Source organism: Anomalospiza imberbis, chromosome 21 (genome assembly GCF_031753505.1).
Source record: "Anomalospiza imberbis isolate Cuckoo-Finch-1a 21T00152 chromosome 21, ASM3175350v1, whole genome shotgun sequence".
NCBI classification, from domain to species: Eukaryota; Metazoa; Chordata; class Aves; order Passeriformes; family Viduidae; genus Anomalospiza; species Anomalospiza imberbis.
In genome coordinates, this window is record NC_089701.1 from 9,705,217 (window position 1) to 9,726,138 (window position 20,922).

At 50.8% G+C, this 20,922-nt stretch overlaps 1 protein-coding gene across 5 annotated transcripts in view; it reads right to left on the minus strand.

Annotated features, from left to right (window-relative positions):
- Nucleotides 1–2,672: 2,672 nt before the first annotated feature.
- The window catches only part of NSMF (NMDA receptor synaptonuclear signaling and neuronal migration factor), a 46,924-nt gene continuing 28,674 nt past the window's right edge, over nucleotides 2,673–20,922 (minus strand). For 3 of the 5 annotated variants that reach the window (XM_068211515.1, XM_068211516.1, XM_068211519.1), the window contains 10 exons: nucleotides 17,832–17,884; nucleotides 15,830–15,919; nucleotides 14,109–14,230; nucleotides 13,190–13,273; nucleotides 12,159–12,192; nucleotides 11,551–11,621; nucleotides 10,411–10,490; nucleotides 8,736–8,838; nucleotides 8,309–8,384; nucleotides 2,673–6,503 (listed from right to left, as the gene is read on the minus strand). In XM_068211515.1, the coding sequence (XP_068067616.1) occupies nucleotides 6,406–6,503; nucleotides 8,309–8,384; nucleotides 8,736–8,838; nucleotides 10,411–10,490; nucleotides 11,551–11,621; nucleotides 12,159–12,192; nucleotides 13,190–13,273; nucleotides 14,109–14,230; nucleotides 15,830–15,919; nucleotides 17,832–17,884 (811 nt within the window). In that variant the 3' untranslated portion in view covers nucleotides 2,673–6,405. The remainder of the gene's footprint in view (nucleotides 6,504–8,308; nucleotides 8,385–8,735; nucleotides 8,839–10,410; nucleotides 10,491–11,550; nucleotides 11,622–12,158; nucleotides 12,193–13,189; nucleotides 13,274–14,108; nucleotides 14,231–15,829; nucleotides 15,920–17,831; nucleotides 17,885–20,922) is intronic. The other 2 variants (XM_068211517.1, XM_068211518.1) reach the window with 1 other exon arrangement.

Genomic DNA, 20,922 nt, shown 5'->3' on the forward strand with positions numbered 1-20,922 from the left:
AACCTATCCTCCTCCACATTTACCAGACCCATTGTCACAGTTTCCTTTTCTCCTTGCTACTCAGGCACTGAGGTTTTTTTCAGGCAGCTGCAGATGTCCCCTCACTCTGCAGAAGCAAAAGGAGCTGGAAATGAAAACTGGTGCCTGAACTCAAGGAGGAAAAAGATCCCAAATGGGCGCTGGCTCCCAGCCCTTGAGAGCTAAGGTTGTGTTGTTGCTTGTATCACAACTGAAGTCACCCCAGTTCCAGGAATAGTGTTATTAAAGAACAACAGGAAATACACAGCAGAAAAGCTACAGCCCGTTCAGCACGTTTGGGTATGACTCCAGCCTGGTTCCCTGGGATGGGGAACACCAAACCCGCTCAGTTCCTTCAGCCACCCTCACCTGAACCCCCAGCAAAGTCAGGTCTAAGCACAGGGGCACAGCAAGGAGCAGGATCCCTGCTCAGGGGCCTCACTTGTCTGTGTTTATCTCTGAGGTTTTTAGGGCATTCCAAAGGTAAGGGCAAAGATTCCTGTCCTTGAATTCCCAGCTCTGCACCAGCTCCACCTTTACAGCACCTTGTAGGTGGGTCTGTATTATTGCAATGGAGAATTAGCACTAAAAATACAAATTAGAAGCCAATTATCTCATAACCCCCCCACTTTTCACTCAAGCTTTTTGAATCCACCCAATGTGCATCTGAGCTGGTCCTGAACCAGAGACCAGGGGATGGTGGCACTGACCAGTCCCTGGTCCAGTGAGCAGTCCACAGCCTCAGCAGCAACTCAGTCACCCAGGTGAGAAACATTCCCCAGGTACAACCCAACACATCCCTGCAGCTCTGGGAGGAGAGTGGGGAGCAGGGCAGGGGCTGTGCCCGGGGGTGAGGCTGTAGAGAGGGGGAAAAGCACAGCAGGGGCCACCCCAGGACATGGGACCAGCACCTGGAGACACAGGAGCAGCACCTGGCTTGCACCAGGTGCTTGGGGGTCTCTCTCAGCTCATCAGTGCAGGTGGAGAGGCTCCTCCTGCTAAAGGTTTATAGGACACTCCTGCTGTGATTATCAGCAGGCCACTGGGATGCTGAGATAAGGAAGCTTGGAATGCCCAAAGAACTGAGTAATTATCCCTATTCTCGGAACACCTGTGATGGGTCTTATCTGTCCTTCCCTAAGTCACTTTTATGGATACTCTAAAAGCAATACAATACTGTGAAAAACTTATTAGGTTGCATTAGTTCTTTAATATTTACTAAACATTTATGGAAAAAAGCAATGTAGTTTCTCTTCAGATGGATTCTTTACATTTAATGTCCACAATGTTTATTCCTTTCAGTCTTTACATTTCTCACATTGACTGGCAGTAAATTGGGCTGAAGTTATTTCTGAACCAAAGCTGCTGCTGGTTCCTAGTGCTCTTTGATAGATCATGTACTGCCCCAGCAAGAAGTTATCTTACCATTAACTGTGCCCATGACACAGCAGGATCACCTGGGAATAACAGTGATCCCAATCAGGGTCATGGCCATTAAAACACCCATTTACTGCCTCAGCTCCCACAGAGGAGATCATTATCAAGCTGACTTGCCAGTAACAGTTTCCAGTTGACTTTGGCTTGTGTTTCCAGAATGAGAATTAAAAAACACTTCCATGGAAGATGCAGAAAGCCAGGGGATAGGCTGTAGTCAGTGGGACAAAATACAGGATCACAAAGGCTTTACGGATGATGTGGAAAATGGTATCACCGCTCAACAGCCCTTGGGAGGACACTGGGATCCTCAGGAAGGGCTGTCCCTAGCTCCAGGGACTGGCACAGCAAACCCCAGAGCACAGAGCAACTCAGCTTGACTTGAGCTAAGCTTTACCTGAGCCCACCTGGCAGCGGGGGCCGGTTCCCTGGGAAGGAGGGCATGGCCCAGCACATCCCTGGTGGAGGGTTCTGCCAGCAGGTGCCAACTAGAAGGGCCCTGGAAGGATTTTCTCACTCATACAATAACATATCTTATCCTGGACTAAGACATGAATAATATCCAAGTGTGACTCAAACCAGCTTGTGAGGGGCTGAATGTTTACATTTAGACCAAGAGAGCAGAGCGAGCCTGGCATTCCACCTCCACTGGGGTTAAGAATGGGGCCGGGATTAAGGACATGCTCCCACTCCCAGATCCTGCCAGGCTGGCTGTTTATAACCAGCATTTTCCATTCCTTCAGCCAACCCCACTTGTGCTGCTGAGGGTGCCGAGCAGCCCTGCCAGCAGAGCCTGGGAACAGGAACTGCCGGGCACAGGTCAGCACGGCAGGAGCAGCAGGAGCTGTTTGTGGGGTGGGTCTGTGCCAGGATCCCGAGCGGTGCTCACGCAGCCGGACACCACATCCCAGCTCACACTTCCCTGCACAGGGAACATCCCCCCAGAGCCGGGGACAGAGCATGGGGGTGAGGACACGGGAGCACATGGACACACCACTGGAAGCAGGAACCCTGTGCTGAGCTGCAGGCAGCAAGTCCAGGCTGAGGAATGAAGAATAAATTCCTTCCTGGAGTTTCCTGCACAGAGGCCAAGCCCCTCCACTGGCTCTGGTGGCTCCAGAGGTGGGAGCAGGTGGGATCCCACAGCAGAGTCCTCACACAGGCAGGATGAGCTGGCTAGGTACCTTTTGCAGTCAGATGTTTTGCTGGAGCTACAAGGATTTTTCTGCATTTTTTTTTTTTTTTTTTTAACACAGGAAGGGATTATCTGGGAATTCGTGTTTCCCACCCCAGGCCTGGAGGTCAGCTGCAAAGGAAGCTGGTGGCTGCAGCATGAGCAGAGGTGCAAAAAGCTTTATCTGTTTCTACCTATTTCTATATCCCATGGGTAACTTGAATTTTCTTCTTTCCTTTCCTTCCCAGCCAAACAAGAGGAAAAGAGAAAAGCCTCTCTGAAAGTGCCACATCCACAGAGCTTGTGATCCCCCAGGCCTCTCCAGCTGAGTGAATGTTCCCTGCAGGCACCAGAGAACACCCTTGGGCACTGCCAGCACTGAGCCAGGCTGAGGAGCAGGGCTGGGACAGCTGAGGCCCTTCCTGCCACCCTCCTCTCCTGGAGGTGACACTGCCAGCCCGGGCCATAACACATTTATCACATTTAACAGGTGTGACAACACATTTACCCAGGCACGGGCTGAGGGTCACATCCAACTCTGCCTCTGGCAAGGGCAGCACAAACTCCAGCCACAGCTGGTGAACAGCCAGGGCTGGCACCCAGCTCAGCCATCTGGGCTTAATCTGCTTCTCTTCAAGTGAAGCAGGTGTGCAGAGCACAGAGCAGCAGCAGCTCCCTGCTGGGACAGGGCAGTGAGGATGGAGCTGCTCTTTGCTCACCCCTCACCCAGCCCAGGCACACGGAGCTGCCGGCGGCACAGGAGAGAACTGGTTTCAGACACACCCCGAGAGCAGGGTGCTGAGAGCTGAGGGAACAGGTAGGAGTGGAACGGCAGATTGTCCCGTGTGCCCAGCAGGCACAGCTGCCCCGGGCAGGGCACTGAGGGAGTCCCAGAACCTCCAGGGGATGCTGCAGGAGCACAGGGGGTGAGGAACACACGGGGCCTTGGAGCTGTCCTGGCTGGGACCACGCTGGGCTCATCCTTTACAGGCTGGTCTCACTGAGGAAGTTCCAGGCTCCATTTTTACCTCTAAAGTTTAAATAATAACAATTTTTATTTGCCTCTGCTAATGTCTTCCTTTCCCAGCAGCCACCTGAAAAACTCCACCAGTGAAAAAGGGGAATAAAAGTGTTTTCCTCTGTCACCAGTGGTTAACTCCAAGGACGCTGCTGCACACAGGACATCAAACATCACAACTCTATTCCAGTCACAGCTCTGAGAGAATTTCATCTCTTTAGGCATATGAATGCTACAAAGGAAAAAACATGTTCATGTCATAAACATCACAAGCTATGAGGAATATAGATCTTTGGAGGGAAATGCATTCATCAGTTGTCATATCCCATAAACTGCACCAGGAGAACGGTCCATAGTGTCCATTCCAACACAGAAATTACCGCACAATCTACCTTCTACTTTGCACCCCAAGTACTACAAGTGGTCAGTGAGGATATACAACAATTCTACAGAGAAATCACTCAAGTGGATACATAAATGGGCCCTTTGGGGGTTAAATAAGATTTTCAATAGTTGCACAATGCTACATTCATGCTACCAAGTTCACTGAATTGGGATTTGAGAAAGGAAGAACAGTTTGCCTGTCTCCAGTTAGGAGGTAAAAGGGTCAGAAAGGGAGAGAGTTTTGTGTCAGCATTTTAATCCTCCCACAACCATTTCCTTCTCCAGATAACATGACTTTGTGCTTTCAGTGCACCTCTGGCTCCCACCTCTCACCGCAGAGCTGGTGGAAGCTCCAATGTTAAACAGTAATTGGCATAAGTTTGGGGTTCTTTTTCCTTTATATCTGGCATTTTCTTCCAAAAGCTACAGACTGGAGCCTGTTCTCCCCTTCACTGTAAGTCTGGCAAACCCGACTGAGTCCAGGGATGAGACGTGGCTACCAAAGCTCCCAGCCTGAGGGAGGCAACAGCCCACACCTGTCAGTGTGGCTTTCAGTGACTTTAAACTACCTCTCTCCACCCATTCCTCTCCTTACTGTATATACATTATTTCTTCAAAAGTTTTGCTATAAAACTGCTCTAAATGTAAAGGGTTCAGCAGTTCTAGTCAGTTCTCCCCAAAATCACAATCACAGGTATGGCACAGGGGAAGAAGGACTCTACAGATCAGAACACCAAGTTCTCTTTGTAAGTAGTTAAAAGAAGATTTGTACATGTATTTTCCTTCACTTCACAATCAACAAATCTGAGATACCAGGAAATCAGGAAAATAAGGTAATCCTTCCCTGTTACTTCCTTTGCTTATACAAGAAATAACTCGTGTCACCTCCCAGAATTGCCAGTGACCTACACAGACTCTAAGTACTATTTGTCCCCTGAAAGGACAGCAGAATGTGAAAAAAGCCCCATTCCCAAAGCTGAAAAAGCACCCCCTTACCTAACCAAACAAAAATAGATATTCCAAAAGGTACCATCAAATATCAAGTACAGACCTGTGCTCTCAGGCTGCTCTGACAGAGCTTGGGGTTTTCTCTGTCCTACACAGGAAGGGGTGAGCAGCTCAGACAAGAAACAGGTCAGGGGAAAAGGGCTGGGTTATGCACAAACAACTGGCAATCAAGTGAACAGAGAAGAGTCAAACTCATGCTCCAAGCCTGTGCTGTGTCCCTCCAGAAGCATTTCTCCCAAATGCCTCAGTGCTCAGCCCCCTCGGAGGGGTCTCCACACAGGAAGAGAGCTCCTCTCCCAACACACAGCAAAACACTGGCATGAACAATTAATTACCATGGCTATTAATTTCTAATTCATTTTTATACCAAAGCGAGCCTGACGGAGGCTTCCCAGCCAGGTCCCGCGTTTCTAACCTAAAGTATTTCAGCAAAACTAAAGTTCCATAGTTTTGCAAGCAGCAAAATAGAAAGTAATGAAGTTGTGGCTAACTGGAGAACTACACATTCGTGAGAGCACGTACAGGTAGTGCAGCACAGCTACTCTGAAAGGAACCAAACCAATGCAGCAGACATGCAGGGTCTGCTAACTTATGTTAAAACCATGTTTGCTGGTGATTAAATATGTCTACAGAAGATATATTACCATTCTGAATATATTTTCAAGCAGACCAAAAATACCTCATCTATTGGTTATGGTGTGTTATTTTTAACTAATTAAATATCAGGAGAGATTTTACCCCCTCCCTCGCTATAAAAATTGCACTTATTTTCTATTAAACAAAACAAACAAACAAAAAAGAAGATTTCAATTCTATATCCCAGTATATATTCACATGGAAACGGGATCATCTTGCTCTAAGCTTGCAGGAGTAGGTGTAGCAGTCCTTGCTCTCCAGGACTCCCAGCACAGAAAGTCCCACCAGGACAACCCCCTGCTTCCTCTGTGCTCTGGTGACTTCTTCACTGTAGTGCATGGGTTAATTGGGTTTGTGTTTTTTTTGTAAGAAAACCTGAGCTTCAAAAGTCTTTAAAAGGACCTGGAATCAAATCTGGCCCATTCTGACCCAAAACAGCTCAGTTCTGCCAGGAACTCCATCCTGTCCTCGTTTCACACAGCTCCTCCTGAGGCCCCACGGCTCGGACTGAGGCCAGCGAGGTGTCACTGTCACCCCCTTCCCTCCAGTCTCTCTTGGCCCAGGAGACTTTTCCTGCCGACACTTCCGAGGGCTCCTCCTTCCCTCCCTTTAGCACTGCTGCCTCCCGTAGGGCTGTGAAGGGCTCCCCGTGCCAATAAAAAAGTCTCTCTGCAATAAAGCATGACTTCTTGGACACTGGTGATGAGCTTCCTCTTGCAAAGTCTTCTCCAGCTCATAAAATGTCATCGTAATCCAACAGTTTGGAGTGCTGGCGGGTCTTCCAGAGGCGGTAAAGGCGGAAGTCAAAGTAAGTCTCAATCATTTGCTTACCTAGAAGTGAAACGAGGCAGAGGGGTCACACCCTGAAAGGAGCACGGGGGAGAGGTGACAGAACACAGCAGCACAAACCCGCAGCCCCGCCGTGGGCACAGGGACCCATCCATGGCAAACGCTGACACTGCGCACGTGGAGGGGCCCGTGAGAACCAAACGTCCTTTGAGATCTCCTCAACCATGAACAGCTCCCTGTAATCCCTTGGCAGGGTTTGTCCCCAGGGGCAGGAACTGAGCGCAGCGTCTGTCTCCAGACTTTGACCTCTCTGCTCTGAGGACTGGGGGAAGCTGGGGGCTGGAGATGATCAGCCACAGCCTGCATGAGGCACAGGGACTTCAGAGGCTGTAAACCAAGAGTTAACTCCTTGTAAAGAAACACTAAAAATAATTAACACTGAAAATTCAAATTTAAAAATACCTATTCTTTTAAATGACTAGGCCAACCCTGTCCTGCTCCTGTCTGTGCTCTCAGCAACGAGCTCACAGCACACACCAGTGCCAGCTGTGCCCCCCAGCCCCTCTGACTGAAGGGGGTCTCACTGGCAGCCAGGAGGTGCATTTGAAAACACAAGGGCAAGCAACCCTGCACTCAGACATGGCTCAAGGAGGGGATTTTCACTTGTGAGGCCTGATTAAGATTAGTTTTAGATGACTTTGCAAAGGATTACAAGGGTACACTCTTAGTACGTCCCAGACTGATCAAGGGGATAAATTCAGACGTATTCTTCAGCCCAGCCTCCTGAAAGCTCAGCTGCTCTAATGCCTGCACACAGAACCCACTGCCTGGCCTGCTGAGCTGCCCACAGACCCAGGAATTTCCCTGCAAGCTGCTCCTGGACACATCCAAGCATGTTTGCTCTGGGACCTGTGCAGGCACCGTGTGCAGCTGAACTGGTCATGCACAGGGAACTGAACAGCCTGGGCTGGAGGGAGGTGTCCCTGCCCATGGACGGGCTGGAACTGGGGGATCCTTAAGGTCCCTTCCAACCCAAACCAGTCTGTGACTCTGTGATTCTATGAACTCGGTGATTCTGTGAGCTCTGCACTGTTGAGCACCAATGTGCTCAACTCCTGCACATTCCTGAGGCTGAAGGGAGGTAAGAAAAACTCATCAGTGCTGAGACCAGAGCTGTGGCAGCAGAGAAGTGCCTACAGGAGAATCCAGCATGGTTTTATTGGCCAAGAACTACAGCAAAGATAAAACAACATGGGCAAATTCAGAATCTGTCACTTGTGAAAATGCACTGTGAATTACTGACATTGACCAGTGAACAGGAAAAATCCTGTAGCTCCTTGAAATATCTTGAGCTACAGGGAAAAAAAAAAAGGGAAAAGGGCCAGCAGACTGAGCTGTAGAATGGTTCTGATGGCCCATATCCCAGTTGCTGACTGACACAATTCGCTTGGTGCCAGTGGTTTCAGCTCTGGAGAAGAGACCCCAGCACACCTGGCTACAGAAAAGGTTCTGCTCCATGTGCATTTTCCCCACAGACTCCCCATGCCCTAATAATGATGCATTCTCCTACACTCAGCCTGGAAAGTTGTCTCCTTTGCATTGCCAGGATCCTGGGAGAGGCCTCAGGCACAACAAACATGGCAGCTGAAATTTGAACATATGCAGGAATTGCAAGGGGAAAGCCAGGGGCAGCAGCTGAACTACACAAGGTTGTTACAAGCAAAACAAAGACCATGGCAGGAATTAAGGGAGTCAAAACTGCTTTTTCATGAAGATGCCCCCCAAAGGAGGCAGACTGGTTAGCAAGGTGTGTGTGTGTGTGTGTCTTTGTACAGGAAATAAATTACCTTGAGCTGATAGTTCAAGTGGAGACTCAAAGGCAACCCTATAAGGATTCATTAAGTTTTTCAGATTCTGAAATAGCTGAAAGGAAAACATATCAGTTAACAGCTGAAAACAGTTCTGACTCCTGAGCAAAGCATTGCCCATCTTTGTTCTGGAAAACCTTCCACCCATGTCCTTTAAAACATCTATCTCACCAGTAAATAAATAAACCAAGTGCTTTGAACAACTGCTCTCCTCAAAGGTTCAGTTATTTGTCCTGCACATCACTAATCTTTCCTCCCGGCCCCACAGTCCAGAGGGTTCTCCCACTCACAGCTCCCACAGGACAGGACATTCCCAGCAGCAGAAGAAGCAGGTTTAGAGCTCCCAGTGTGACTCTGGCATACCTGGGCCCAGCAGACATTCCAGGGGTGACCCACAAGCTCCTACCTTCTCCCCATTGGGGTTTCCAAGAACATAGCAGCCCATGATGTGGATGATATTTGGTTCAGGATTGACTTTACTCATCAGCCGGCTCAACCTCTTCCAGAAGCTGGAAAAAGCAGAACACATCATTAAAAAAAAAAGAAATCTCTCCTCATAAGCATGATTAATGTCAAGGATGTGTGCACACAGCACTCACACGGGGCCCAAGGTTTGTGTCCTGGGCAGGAAACTGCTCAGGAAGAGCCACTGGATCCCAGATAAGGAATAACAGGGGCAGAGCCAGGGCCTGAGGAGCAGGTCCAAGTCATGTGGCAGAGAAGGAGGAACAGTCCATCGAGCCAAGGGAGCTCCAAGGTGAGGAGAAGGGAGTAAAGTCCCCCAGGAGTGCTTCTGGAGTGACAGTTTCACCAAGCATCCCCTCCAGCTTCCTCTCTCCCATTTCTATCAACAACTGCCCTTTCTGAACACGAGGGTTATCAGTGCACTGGTTCATTTCCAGGGCATGAAATCAGCAGGGAACAGCTGGAGAGATTGTTCTGAGTGAGACAATACAGCCCAGGCAGCTCCATGTCAGCCCGTGCTTGGTGCTGCTCCCAGCCACCCCCCCTTGACGTGTAGTGACTGTGACCAGGGACTTGGTGCCCGAGGGATGTGAAACACGACCCCCTTCCTGGGCAGAGGGCTGGAGCAACTTTAGGGGGCTCTAAAGCCCAGAAATCCCTCCATGGGTGCTCCAACCAGACTACAGCCTCAGCTTTCCTCCGCACTGCCTCCCAGAACACACCAGCTGGATGGAGACATTCACTTCCAAGCTCCCAAACTTTCAGCTGTGTGTTCACAACTTTCTGCAGATCCCTGATTTATCAGCTTGGGAGCAGCTATGGCTGGGATGCGCTCAGAATCGTGGATATGCACACGTGCTGGAGAATTCCACAGCCAGTGTTTATGCCAGGGCATGAGATTGCTGAGCAGATGTTAATTTTAATACTCAGTTCTCATGCCAACAAAAAGTTGTGTAGGAACAGGTTGGTGTACATCCTCTCCCCCACAGCCAGGCTCTGTTAGCCAAGCAAGTTTGAGCCAGCACAAGCGAGTAGGCAGCAAAACAGTCAAAGCTTTACTCTCTGCAAGGAGCAGCAAAATTGCTCAGCTCTCCCTGCTGAAGTGAAAAGCATGTTAGTGAAAAGCCTCCTCAGTAACAGGCTGGACTTTGAGCAGGCTTTGCAGAAACAAATTCCATTTCCCCCTGGCCAGAGTCAGCTGTGGGGGAACACCCTGGATTTCTGCCACAGTCGCCAGCTTTACAATGGTATCACAGCACCAGAGGCTTGAGGTGCATGTTCTCATTTCTGGTCAGCAGAGTTGTTTTTAGTAGAAGGAATATATTTTTTTTCCTCCTTTTTTGACAGTCTCTATCCACAGAGACACTAAGCAGATAGAAGTGTAAATCTCCTGGGGACAGGGCTGCAGCACTCCAGGGATGAGCTCAGCTCTGCCACCGTTGCTGTCACCCCTGAGTGAGCTGTCAGATGCTATTCAGTGCCTCCTCAGCCTCCTCATCCCCTGACCAAGCCACCCCAGCTCCCTTTACTTCTCCTGCTCCACCATGTCCCACAAACATTGAGCAAATCCAGCAGAGAAACACCATGCAAGCCCAGAAGACAACACAGCCACTCACAGGATCAGATCTTCCTCCTTCTCCACTTTGGCGAAAGTGGCGACTTTGTTCTTTAACAAGTATAAGTGCCCGGGGCCTCCCTGCAAGAGACAGACACAGATGGAAACCCCTTTGCACAGGCCCCGAGGAAACAAACCCTGGATGCGTTTCCTGTCCTGCCCAGCCATTCCCAGAAGTGGCACAAGGGAGCAGGGCAGCCCTGCACTGCGGACACGCTCAGGGAATCCACACACGGGCAGTGTGCTGGGGGCTGGATTCTCTGGGATTTGCTGTTCCGTGCCCACATCACTCTAGAAAGGCACAATAATAGATTAAAAACGCCATTGTGGGTGGCTGAAGAGTAATAGGGAAGACAAGAAAGTCCCTGTCACTTGGGGATGCTGGGGGTGGGCAGAGGAGAAGCTGAGCACAGCAGGGACCGCAGGCCAGGGCTGGCACTGCAGAGGAACTGGACTAGGGCAGCAGGAGGCATGAACAGACTGACACAACACCAGGAACATTAGAAGTCACAATCCCCAGGTCAGGGTGCAGCAAAGCTGCTCCTCTGCAGCACTGGGCACGTGGAGGGAGTTAAGTCAGGTCACCTCCCTCACTTCCCATGGCACAGCTGCTGGGAAAGTCCACAGCTGACCACCATGAGGAACAGCAAACTTGGGAAGGAAATCCCCAGCAAGCCCCAGTCCAGCAGGGCCTGGACTGCCCCAGCCACAGCTCCAGCCTGACCCTTCTCCTGCATCCTCTGGTCTCCAGCTCCCACCTGAGCCACCTGCCAGACTGGCCCACAACACACGCCACCGTCACTGTCACACCGAGGCTGGATGGAAACCGTAACTATGACACTGCAAGTGCTTGTTCCTGTCTCTGGGATCCTTTCTAGGACAGTGCTGATGCTGGTTTGTCTGGGGCTCCTTGAGCAAATCAGCCCAGCTCTTGACTTGGCCTCGCTAAATCAGATTTGATTCCTGCTGTCACAGCAACTTGAGACTGCTCCATGGCTGGGAAATGGGAAGTGAAAGCTGTGCCTTGGCAGCGACTTTAATGGATGATGACTTTGGAATATTGGTTCCTCTAAGTCACTTTTCCCACAGAAAACAACACATTTGTAACAAATCACCAAAGTGTTTAACAACTTTCATGTACCTGGCAAAATATCAGCATCTTCCAGATTTTGCAGCCTTTCCGATAAATGTTCAATTTCTTCTCTATTTCCTCTGCAAAAAAACCCAACCAAACAAAAGGTGTTGGAAAAGATGAACCATGGACAAAGCTCAAAATTAATTTTATTTCTTTACACTTAGTCCTGAGGGCAGGAAGCTGAGCTGGCAGGGGTGCTCAGTACCAAGGATGCTGTGGGAGCAGGCAATGTCAGCAGGTGACAGGGCAGAGAAGGGATGAACAGCACCAGACACTGCTCTATGGTGACCACAGCTCCAGAGCAGCCCCAGCCCTCCTGGCCCTCTGTCACTGCTCCCACTCCCCACCACAGGTACAATGAACAGGCACCTGCTGCCCCATGCCTCAGTTTCCCTGCCACAAAGCATGAGTTTAGCACAGAAAACAGGCCACAGAAGTGAATGTTTATTACAGCAGCACATCCAAGAGCAGCCAACTGACTGTCAGGGGTCACTGGGGTGACAAAAACACCTCTGTGAGTGGCAGCTGAAGCACAGGGCAGCTGAGTGACTTAAATACTGATGGTTACGTTTGCAATGGGCAGGAGGTAAGAAAAGGAGGCAACACTCACGTACCCAGGATGTCATCAAAGGTGGCGTGTTCATGGTCCTGGAAACCAAGACAAAAGACATCTAAAGGTTCACTGTCACTCCACCAGCTCCCTAACAATCACACAATCCCATTCCAAGGATGCTTTAAGAGCACATTTACAGCAACTGATGGCTGCTGGTCACAGCAGCAGTAACCCCCACCCGAAATCACATTTCAGCACAGAGCCTGAAGACAGAACGGGCCATGAAGATTAAATCCACCCAAAGGCTTGAAGCTGAAGCCTGCAGACACATCCAAAGCACAGACTGTCCCTCAGATGCAGTCAACATCAGCAATGCCTGTTTGCCCTTGTTTTGCAGCCAGTCTCTGGCTTTACCCCTGTCCAAGCTGGCTGACAAACAGCTGCACTCCCAACACAGCTGCCTCTGCCACAGCAGGGTCATCAGGACCACAGAACAACCCTCCAAGGAAGAGAGACAAGAGCAGCAAGGCTAAACCCCAGCAGCACTGCCTGCTGCACGCTGACAGTGATGGCTCCCAGTCCCACCTTCCCTTGCAAATAAAGTGATTAAAAAAGAAACCCGTGACTCCTCACTGCTGTTTCAGACACCTGCTCAGGCCAGACTCGCAGGGAAAAGTCAGAGTTAAATGAATGACTGACAGGGATGCCCCCCTACCCGCGGGGAGATGGGGTCGCTGGTTCACTGCTGAGCTCTGAGTGCTGCTTATCCCAAGGATGAGCATAAGGAGGAGCCCTAAGCCTGGCAATGCCTGCCCTGCCTTCCCTTGATAATCCTCCCACGCAGCTTGGCTGGGTCTGCAGAGCCCAGAGCCCACGTGTGCCATTTTCACCCCACTTGACTGTTGCACCTGGACCTGAGCCCCCACAAAGTTACCCCAGACCCCAAAGCTGGGTTCAACACACCCCCAGTCCCTTCCTGACAGCTTCTCCACATCACATCAGCATTTTGGAGTCATCCTAACAGGAACTAGGCAAAGAAAAAAGTGTCTGTCTAACTCGTGTTCTCATCCACAGCAGAACTGATTTACTTACATAGAGGATGGGGATGATGGAGGGGTCGTCCCTGCGGATAATTGTTGGGACATACTCTGCTTTGGGCACCTTGGAAGAAATGAGCTGCAAAGGGGAAAAAAGGTGCAACAGCATGAGGAGAAGGCAGTAGAGTCTGGACAGAAGCACAAAGGCCATAAAATAGTGCCCTGTTCAGCTGGTCTCAGGTGTGACTCGAGGTGGCAGCTAACCCAGTCTATCCACATCCCAGTGGAAGGTTTCCAGCCCAGAGCAACCCCAGGCCTGCAGAGTGCCTCTGAGTGTCACAGGAGCATACAGCTCTGCCCTCAGGCTGCACTGGGGCCAGAACAGGCTGGAAAGGGGAGACTGGGGTGCACAGAGGATGGAGCAGCAAAAGCACCACCATGGACGACTGTATCCCAGTGAGGATCACTCCTGCAAAACCTCCTTCTGGCTGTAGGGAGTGTTCAGTGTCTGCTGGGATCTGCACAGGGTCCAGCCAAGGGCTTGCCCTGCACCAGGCACAGCAGGCACAGGGCTGCAGGTGCCAGACAGTGCCTGACAACTCTGGCTGAAGCCTCAGCTGGCTCCAGCAGCACCAGAGCCAGAACTCTGCTGTGATTCCAGGCCCCTCAGCTCCTCACTGTGGGAGCAGAGCTGGCAGTTGTGCTTAGGTCTCTATTTTCAGGGTAACAAGCCTCAGACTGACTTGGTTCTGTGCTGGTGTCAGTCCTGCTCTGATTTAGACTACAGATCCCTCCTTCTAGTTTTCTTTCAATGCACTACCCCCAGCAATAACAGATCTGAACCCATGTCATGTCTTGGTTCATCTCTGAGTGTCTCACAGACACCTGAGGCTGTGCACACACACACTTCCCATGAAGATCCTGAACTTAGCAGCACTGAAAGGACAGGCAGAGCATGAGCTGGAAACTCTCACCATTATTTTTGGTGGAATAAAGTCTTCTCCGTCACATGCCATGGCTTCAAGTTCCTTTTCTGCTTCCCAGTTCAAGTCAAAGTCACCATCCAGAGTCCCGCAGGAATCCTGAAGGTCATGGCCTGCCAGAACACAGGGAGCATTACAAGGGCAGATCAGCCTTCCCCACTCCATCCTGCCTTGGCAGCTTCCTCACAAGAGGTGCAATGACACTCGTGCTCTCTTGTCACCCACAGAGTGACAGACACCACTCTGGGGCTGGTGTCTTCAAACAGACAAACATGTAACAAATGAAGAGTGCACAGAGAGCTCACATCACGTGTCACAGAACTTCATCACTCTTGCAGTCACCAAGCTTGGTTTTCAAATGCTAAGTCACAACAGTCACCCTGTCACTCCAGAAATGGGGAAGGAGACAGAACACAGACAGACTCTCTACACTTCAGCACTGCCAGGCTGATAAGCAAAAGTCCAAAGACTTCAAAGCTGGTCTCCTTGTAGTAATTACTGCTCTGACTACATCTTTTCAGGGATTATAAAGAAAATCTGACTTGTTAGTCAGACTGATCCTGGCAGAGAAGTCTTAGAGCGTGCGTGAGGACAGCTGCAACAAACACAGTCATATTGCAACAGTAGACTTGAACTTGCTCTCCAAATCGACCTTACCTGTTGGCCTTCAATGCCTCCTGGGGAAAAAAACATCTGGAAGGAATATAATTGACCATTAAAGGTTAAAAACAGATGGTTGCTGGACTGAGGAAAGAGAACCGAGGTGCCACTGTTTGTGCCTTTGGGGATGTCCAAGTGTCGCTGGGCAGTGCCCGGAGCCTGTGTGAACCACGGCTTTTCCATGGCTTTTCCATGGCTTTTCCATCCGCCTCTGGGCAGCTGTGGGAGCAGGGAGCAGTCAGACTGCCAAACAACAGGGTCATGTTGTGAACCTAGCCTTTCATATACCTCCCCTTGCAACTGGGTCTTCTACACCTAGCAGGGCCAGATCTCACGCTTACCTGGTAGATCAGGTCATTTCATTAGTGAAATTCACTTCAACATGGGCAAACTCATAATCCACCAAGCTCCTGCCTACAGGCTTGCAATAAAATCTGTGTAAAACAGCCATTTATAAGAATACAGATGCTGGCATTCCTTCCTGTAAATGAACACAACAGCATCTCAGTCCCCTCAAGCAGAACATGGCAGCATTACTAGGGATTCCCAGAGGGATTCCTGGCAGCCCAAATGAAGATCAGATTGCCCCAAGCTATCACCTGTGCAGGAAATCAAGCTCCATCCCATCAGCTGTGTTCTTGAGCTATTCCAGGCTAGGAAAGAGCTCAGAAGGGGCTCCTGCATGGGAAGCCACGTTAGCCCCACTATGGTGAAGGCAGCCTTGGACTCGTGAGTTTCCAGAGAGGTTGTTTTGGTGCCAAGAGGATAAGGGATGATGGGAACAGAGGGCTGTAAGAGAGCTGTACCACTGGGTACCCTTCGGCAACTGCTCAGTAATCTGAGGTTGGATGAGTGGTGCTCTACAAATAAATACAGGTACACACAGATGAACAGGTACACACACCTGGAGCGTTACCTGCTCCGATCTCAGGAAACTAAAAAAGGATCACAGACAGGACAGAGGGCACAGAGGAGTTACTCCAGTGGGACCCCAGTCAACAACTGCTGGAGGGTTTGCCCACAGGAGGAAGCTCAAAGGACTCAGAACTCACTTTCTCGAGAGTCATGGAAGGAATCAGCTTTGATGGGAGTCGGGTCACTCCAGGACCTGCTGAAGCTCCTCTCACGCCGTTCAGCAAATGCTAAAGGATAAAACCAGAGCACGACATTAACAGATCCCAAAGCACCTCTGCTGCTGCCAGCAAACAATCATCCAGCAGACTGCCACCAAAGCCACACATTACAGACTCCCCTGGGCTGGTCCTTCCACTTGGCAAACGTGAGTCCTTTCCACACAGCAGAGACAAGTGCCCACTTGTGCACAGGATGGGACATGGAACACAAAAAAAAAAGGACAACACTTGATGGTCTCTCCTTAAATGCACACAGCTCAAACCTCAATTTAACCATGGCAAGTCCAGTGTCCCAGCGTGAGTGCTCAGATTCCAAGGCCTCACAGAGATATGCACTGCACAGCAAATGACACCTGCATGGCCAGAAGGCAGCTGTAGCTCTCCAGTCAGTTCTCCCTTCATCTCCATACTGGCATCCCAGTCAGAGTTGGACCAAACAGCAGGGAGGGGATGTCTCTGGAAAGCTCACGCTTTCTACATTTTGTTGCAAAAGAGGAAATCCTTCAGCCTTTGCTTGCCTGCACTCTTGTGAGCACTACTCATGGCTTTTTTTCCTCCCAAGGAGTGCTGTATTGTTTGCACTGGCATTTCCCAAGCACAAACCAGGGAGCTTGGCTCAGACGGCTGCACCGCAGGCAAATTCCTGGGAACTGGCAACCACCACGTCTGACTTGGCAAGCCCATGTGAGAGCCATTATGCCGGGATTAACAGCCACTTATGGGCACTAATACCTATTTCTGGTGGCAGACAGAGTGTACAGCAGGGAACTGAGTAACAGCAGCACAGGAATTCACTGTGGATCAGCATCACAAGAGCAGCCTGTCCCCTGCTGAAGCGTGCCCAGGGTGGGTGTCTGGGGAGACAAACCATGTCTTCAGTTCTTCAGGTGATCTCCATCCTCAGCTTTGAGATAAACCCAGGCATTTAGCTACTGTGCACAGAAAGAAAGCTTTGAAAACATGACCCAAGAGTTCCTGAGGCAGAGGCACACCTGAGTTTCACGGAGGTAAGCCCTGTCCACGTCAGGCAATGCTAACTCAGACGCCAATGAAAGGGCAAAGCTCTTTGCTGATCACTTCTCACAGCACATGAGAAAGGAAAGAATGCAAATTGAACTCAGCAATGCTTTGCTGTGAGCACTCTGTGCACGATGCCTGGCCAGAGGGTGGGAAGAACAAGATGCTTTCTCTTCTGGAGCAATCCTCAGCTCCCAGGAGCAGGTTACACCACTTTCACAGTGCTAAGGGAGTCACCCAACCAAGTTTTGGAGGATTATTGCCTTCACCAGGGAAAGGGAACTGCAATTTTGCAGGCCTAAGAGGTGATTTCTTCCCCAGTGAGGCATAACACTCCCTGATTTTCCCGTTGCTCCATTCTCTTCTCTGATTCTCTTATTTCTTCTTTCCACCATCATCTCAGTTCCCACCAGACAACTCTCCCCCAGGGCCAGCTGTGGAGATGACAGTGGGACAGGGCAGGAGGGGACAGCCAGCAGTCTGTGTGGTACATGGAGCCACAGCTGGTCACAGCTGCAGAGAGAGGCCAGGCAGCTCTGCTGGACTCGCAGCTCGAGTTCTCCTCACCCCAGTGAGAATGCTGGCCTCCACCCCAGTGATCACCAAAATCCACATAGGGGACAAGGATGCGGCAGCTTTCCTTCCACGCCTTGCACCAGAGATGTCCCACAGCCACAACAGAGGGTCCTTGGGAACAGCCTCCAGGCTGCTGCAGGCATCCACATGTCCTGGACACCTGCAACCACCTGGCCTTCTTGTTTGTAGGGTAAAATGGCACCAACAGGTCAATTCCTCTCTCCAGCGCAAAGCCAGGTCCTTTCAACCCACATTTGCATGTGACAGAATTCCCACAAACCCCACCAAGCCCCGCTCCTCACAGCCACACTTCCAGGTGCTCACTTACTTTGTGCTTTAACCCTTCGGCTCCCCACCATGCGGAGGTGCTTCCGAAAATTCCTAAAAGAAAGGCCAAACACAACCTTTGAGAAAGGTGACAAGAAGCAACACCTGGGTCCAGCAGGACTGTGAAAACATGGAGGAAGAAAATTAAATGGGGATGATGGCATATTTCCTTCCAGGCATTCCAAAGCTGGAGACCAGGTCCCCAGCCTGCAGTGATTTAGTGCTGCGATGGTGATGTTCATTGAGTGGGGCTGTTCTGAGCTCCCTGGGCTGGTGGTACAGGGCAAGTGAGGTCCCACAGGGCAGCCTTTCCACACAGGGAAAGCTTATGGCTGCTTTCCCTTTTCTCTGGTTAAGCTTTACCTGTGCTGTATTTGCTGAGGACACCCACTGTTGCCTGTGCTGGCAGTGTTCCCTCTTTTCCTGGTAAAGAGCAGTAACTGCTCCCCTCTCTCCAGCAGAATGCGGGTGCCCAGGCTCTGCACACTCGTGGCTGTGCTCATTCCCAAACACAGCGGCTCCTGAAACCCTTCCCATGCTGTTGGTAACCATGCAGCCCAAGAGCCCAAGTGCTGCTCTCCAGGCAGAGCTGGGGAGGACCAAAGCAGGTTCTCCCTCCTCGCACAGCAGAGTTCAGTGATGCTGCCTGTCCCCACGGGCCTGCTCTCCCCGTGTGCTGCCCTGCCCTGGCCTCACAGCCAGGTCCAGAGGGGCTGCAGAGCACACAGCTCCAGGGGAAAGCCCTGGGGAGCAGCTACACCCCAGAGTCAGGTCTGTGTGAAACAGAATGTCCTGGCCACTCCTCAGAGGCCATGGCAAAGGGACTCTGTCCAGCCCCTCCGAGTGCAAGGGACCAGTTTCTCTTAGTTTCTCATCACTCACGAGACAGGAACAGGACAGGAACAAACAGCACACCAGAAGAGACACGGAGAAGCAGCATCAAGAGCAGTGTCACCTCTCCATGAATCCTATTTAGTGACTGTGGCTTCACCCCACAGTGCAGCCCCAGGATGACAGAGAGCCCATGCACTGGGCACCCTGCAGTGGGGGAGCCTTCCTGGATTCCTTATGGCCCCCAACACACAGGGCAAACACCAGGCAACAGACACCACAGCTGGTGAAAGGGGTAAGTCACAAATTGTCTGGCTCACACACAAGTTAGTGGGATGAGTAAGGACATGGTACAACCATGCAGATGCTTTAGCAAACTGACCGGACCAAAAGACACTTCCAGCACTGACAAGAAGTTGTTCAGAGAAATTTGGATACATCTGCTCCTGTCCAGGAGATCCACACAAACACAATTCTCATGGGAGAGCATTGCACCCACGTCACCTCCTGCACTTCAGGAGCCCTTGTTGTCATCAGGCTCCAAATTCAGCAAGAAGCAAAACCAGCAGCTGGGAGCAGCATTATTCCATGCCAAACTTCTGTCTACACTTGGGCTATTAATGTTCCCCAAAGATTTATTTTGTCTCTACTTGGGTACATGAAGATTCACTGCTGTGGATCAGACAAGTGCCCCTTTAGGCACATCCCTGGCCTGGCTCTTTGTACAAAGCCTTCTGGGGTGCACCATCACCGATAACTGGGTCTGTCTTACAGTGCATTCGATTAAAATCCAAATAAATACAGCATTTCAAGGGAACCAGGGCTGTTCTTTACACAAAACAGACTCAGACATATGTTATATGGAAATCTTTATGGTGTGTTGTGAGCCTGAGATCATACCACACACTGAGCACCAATGCTAATTGCCCAAGGCCACTGTCACATCCTTTGGGCTTCTGGCATTTTGGAGTAAAACCCACTTTTCTTTTAAATGCTTAGAAGTCCTCTTCACAGAGGAGTTTCTTCAGATCCTGGGGGAAGAGGGGTAAAGCAGCCTTTGCCATAGAAGAAGGTTGCTCCCAGGTGCCTGGACAGCTTGGGCTCTCCCATAAGAGACCTAAATACCATCTCCTAAACTCTGCGGAGAGCAGCTCCAAGAAGAATCCAGCTGTTCAAGGTTAACCACTGCACTAAATACTCACAAAATGCGTCAAAGGCCTTTTGCTCCATCTATTTTCTTCTAGAAAATACTGCACTTTGGAAAAGAAGTGAAAGTCTGGGACTGCCTCCTAATGTGGCCATGCTGTGAACAACTAGATCCTTCTGAGGGCTTCTTGCAGCTGCCTGGCTCCTCAGGCTGCTCTGTGCCTGCATGTCAGCATGACAGGACTGGCCCTGGGAAGGCTGCAACCAGCTCTGTGAGTAGTGGGGCTCCCCAAACCTGCCCACCTTTCCTGCCTGGCTCCTGCAACTGCACCCAGGAACCCTGTGGCACTTGATCCCTTACAAGATCCCTTCACCCATCATGCCACAACCAGAATCCCTCAAGTTTCAGTGATGAAATCTCCTTATCCCTCCCTTTTCTGAACAGCTCTCCTCCAGTGTGCCTCACGGTCTGCATGACCTGATGGCACCTCCAGGGTATCCATCCCAGCCAGAGGGGCTCCAAGACACTGCAGTTCCACTCCACACCCTGCAGCTCTGCCTGCAGTGGGTCACCACACTCTGCCCAGAAGACTTTTCACTACCCAAACTCCTGGCAGCACCTCTCACCCTCCCTTCTCTGGCTGCTCCTGCAGTGGCAAAGTTCTGGGCATCCCTCACTCCACAGGCAGCAGCATCCCTGTGGCCACACCACACAATCCAGCCTCCCTGGGCACCAAGACTCAGCACTGAAGGGGCTGTGTGACAACAGCTGAACCCTGAAATGCCCACCAAGGGCTGCACAACAAACACCCAAACCCACAGCGGGGTTCTCCTCACTCCCTGCAGGACAGAGCTGAGCTCTGCCAGCAATCCCTGCAGCCAGAGCCCCTCCACTGCCGTCCCAGCTCCTCTCTGGGACACGACAGACACAGCCAGGCTCCCTGCCCTGCCAGCCCTGCAGTGTGCACAGCAGGAGAAGGGACATGGCTCAGGTGACTCCATCCTCTGTCCTGACTACACAGCCTCACCAAGGTTCACAAGTGCTCCTGTACTCACAAGCCATTTTCTAACCAAGACTTACCTCTGCCTAACAAATTCTGAGAAATCTCTCTTTT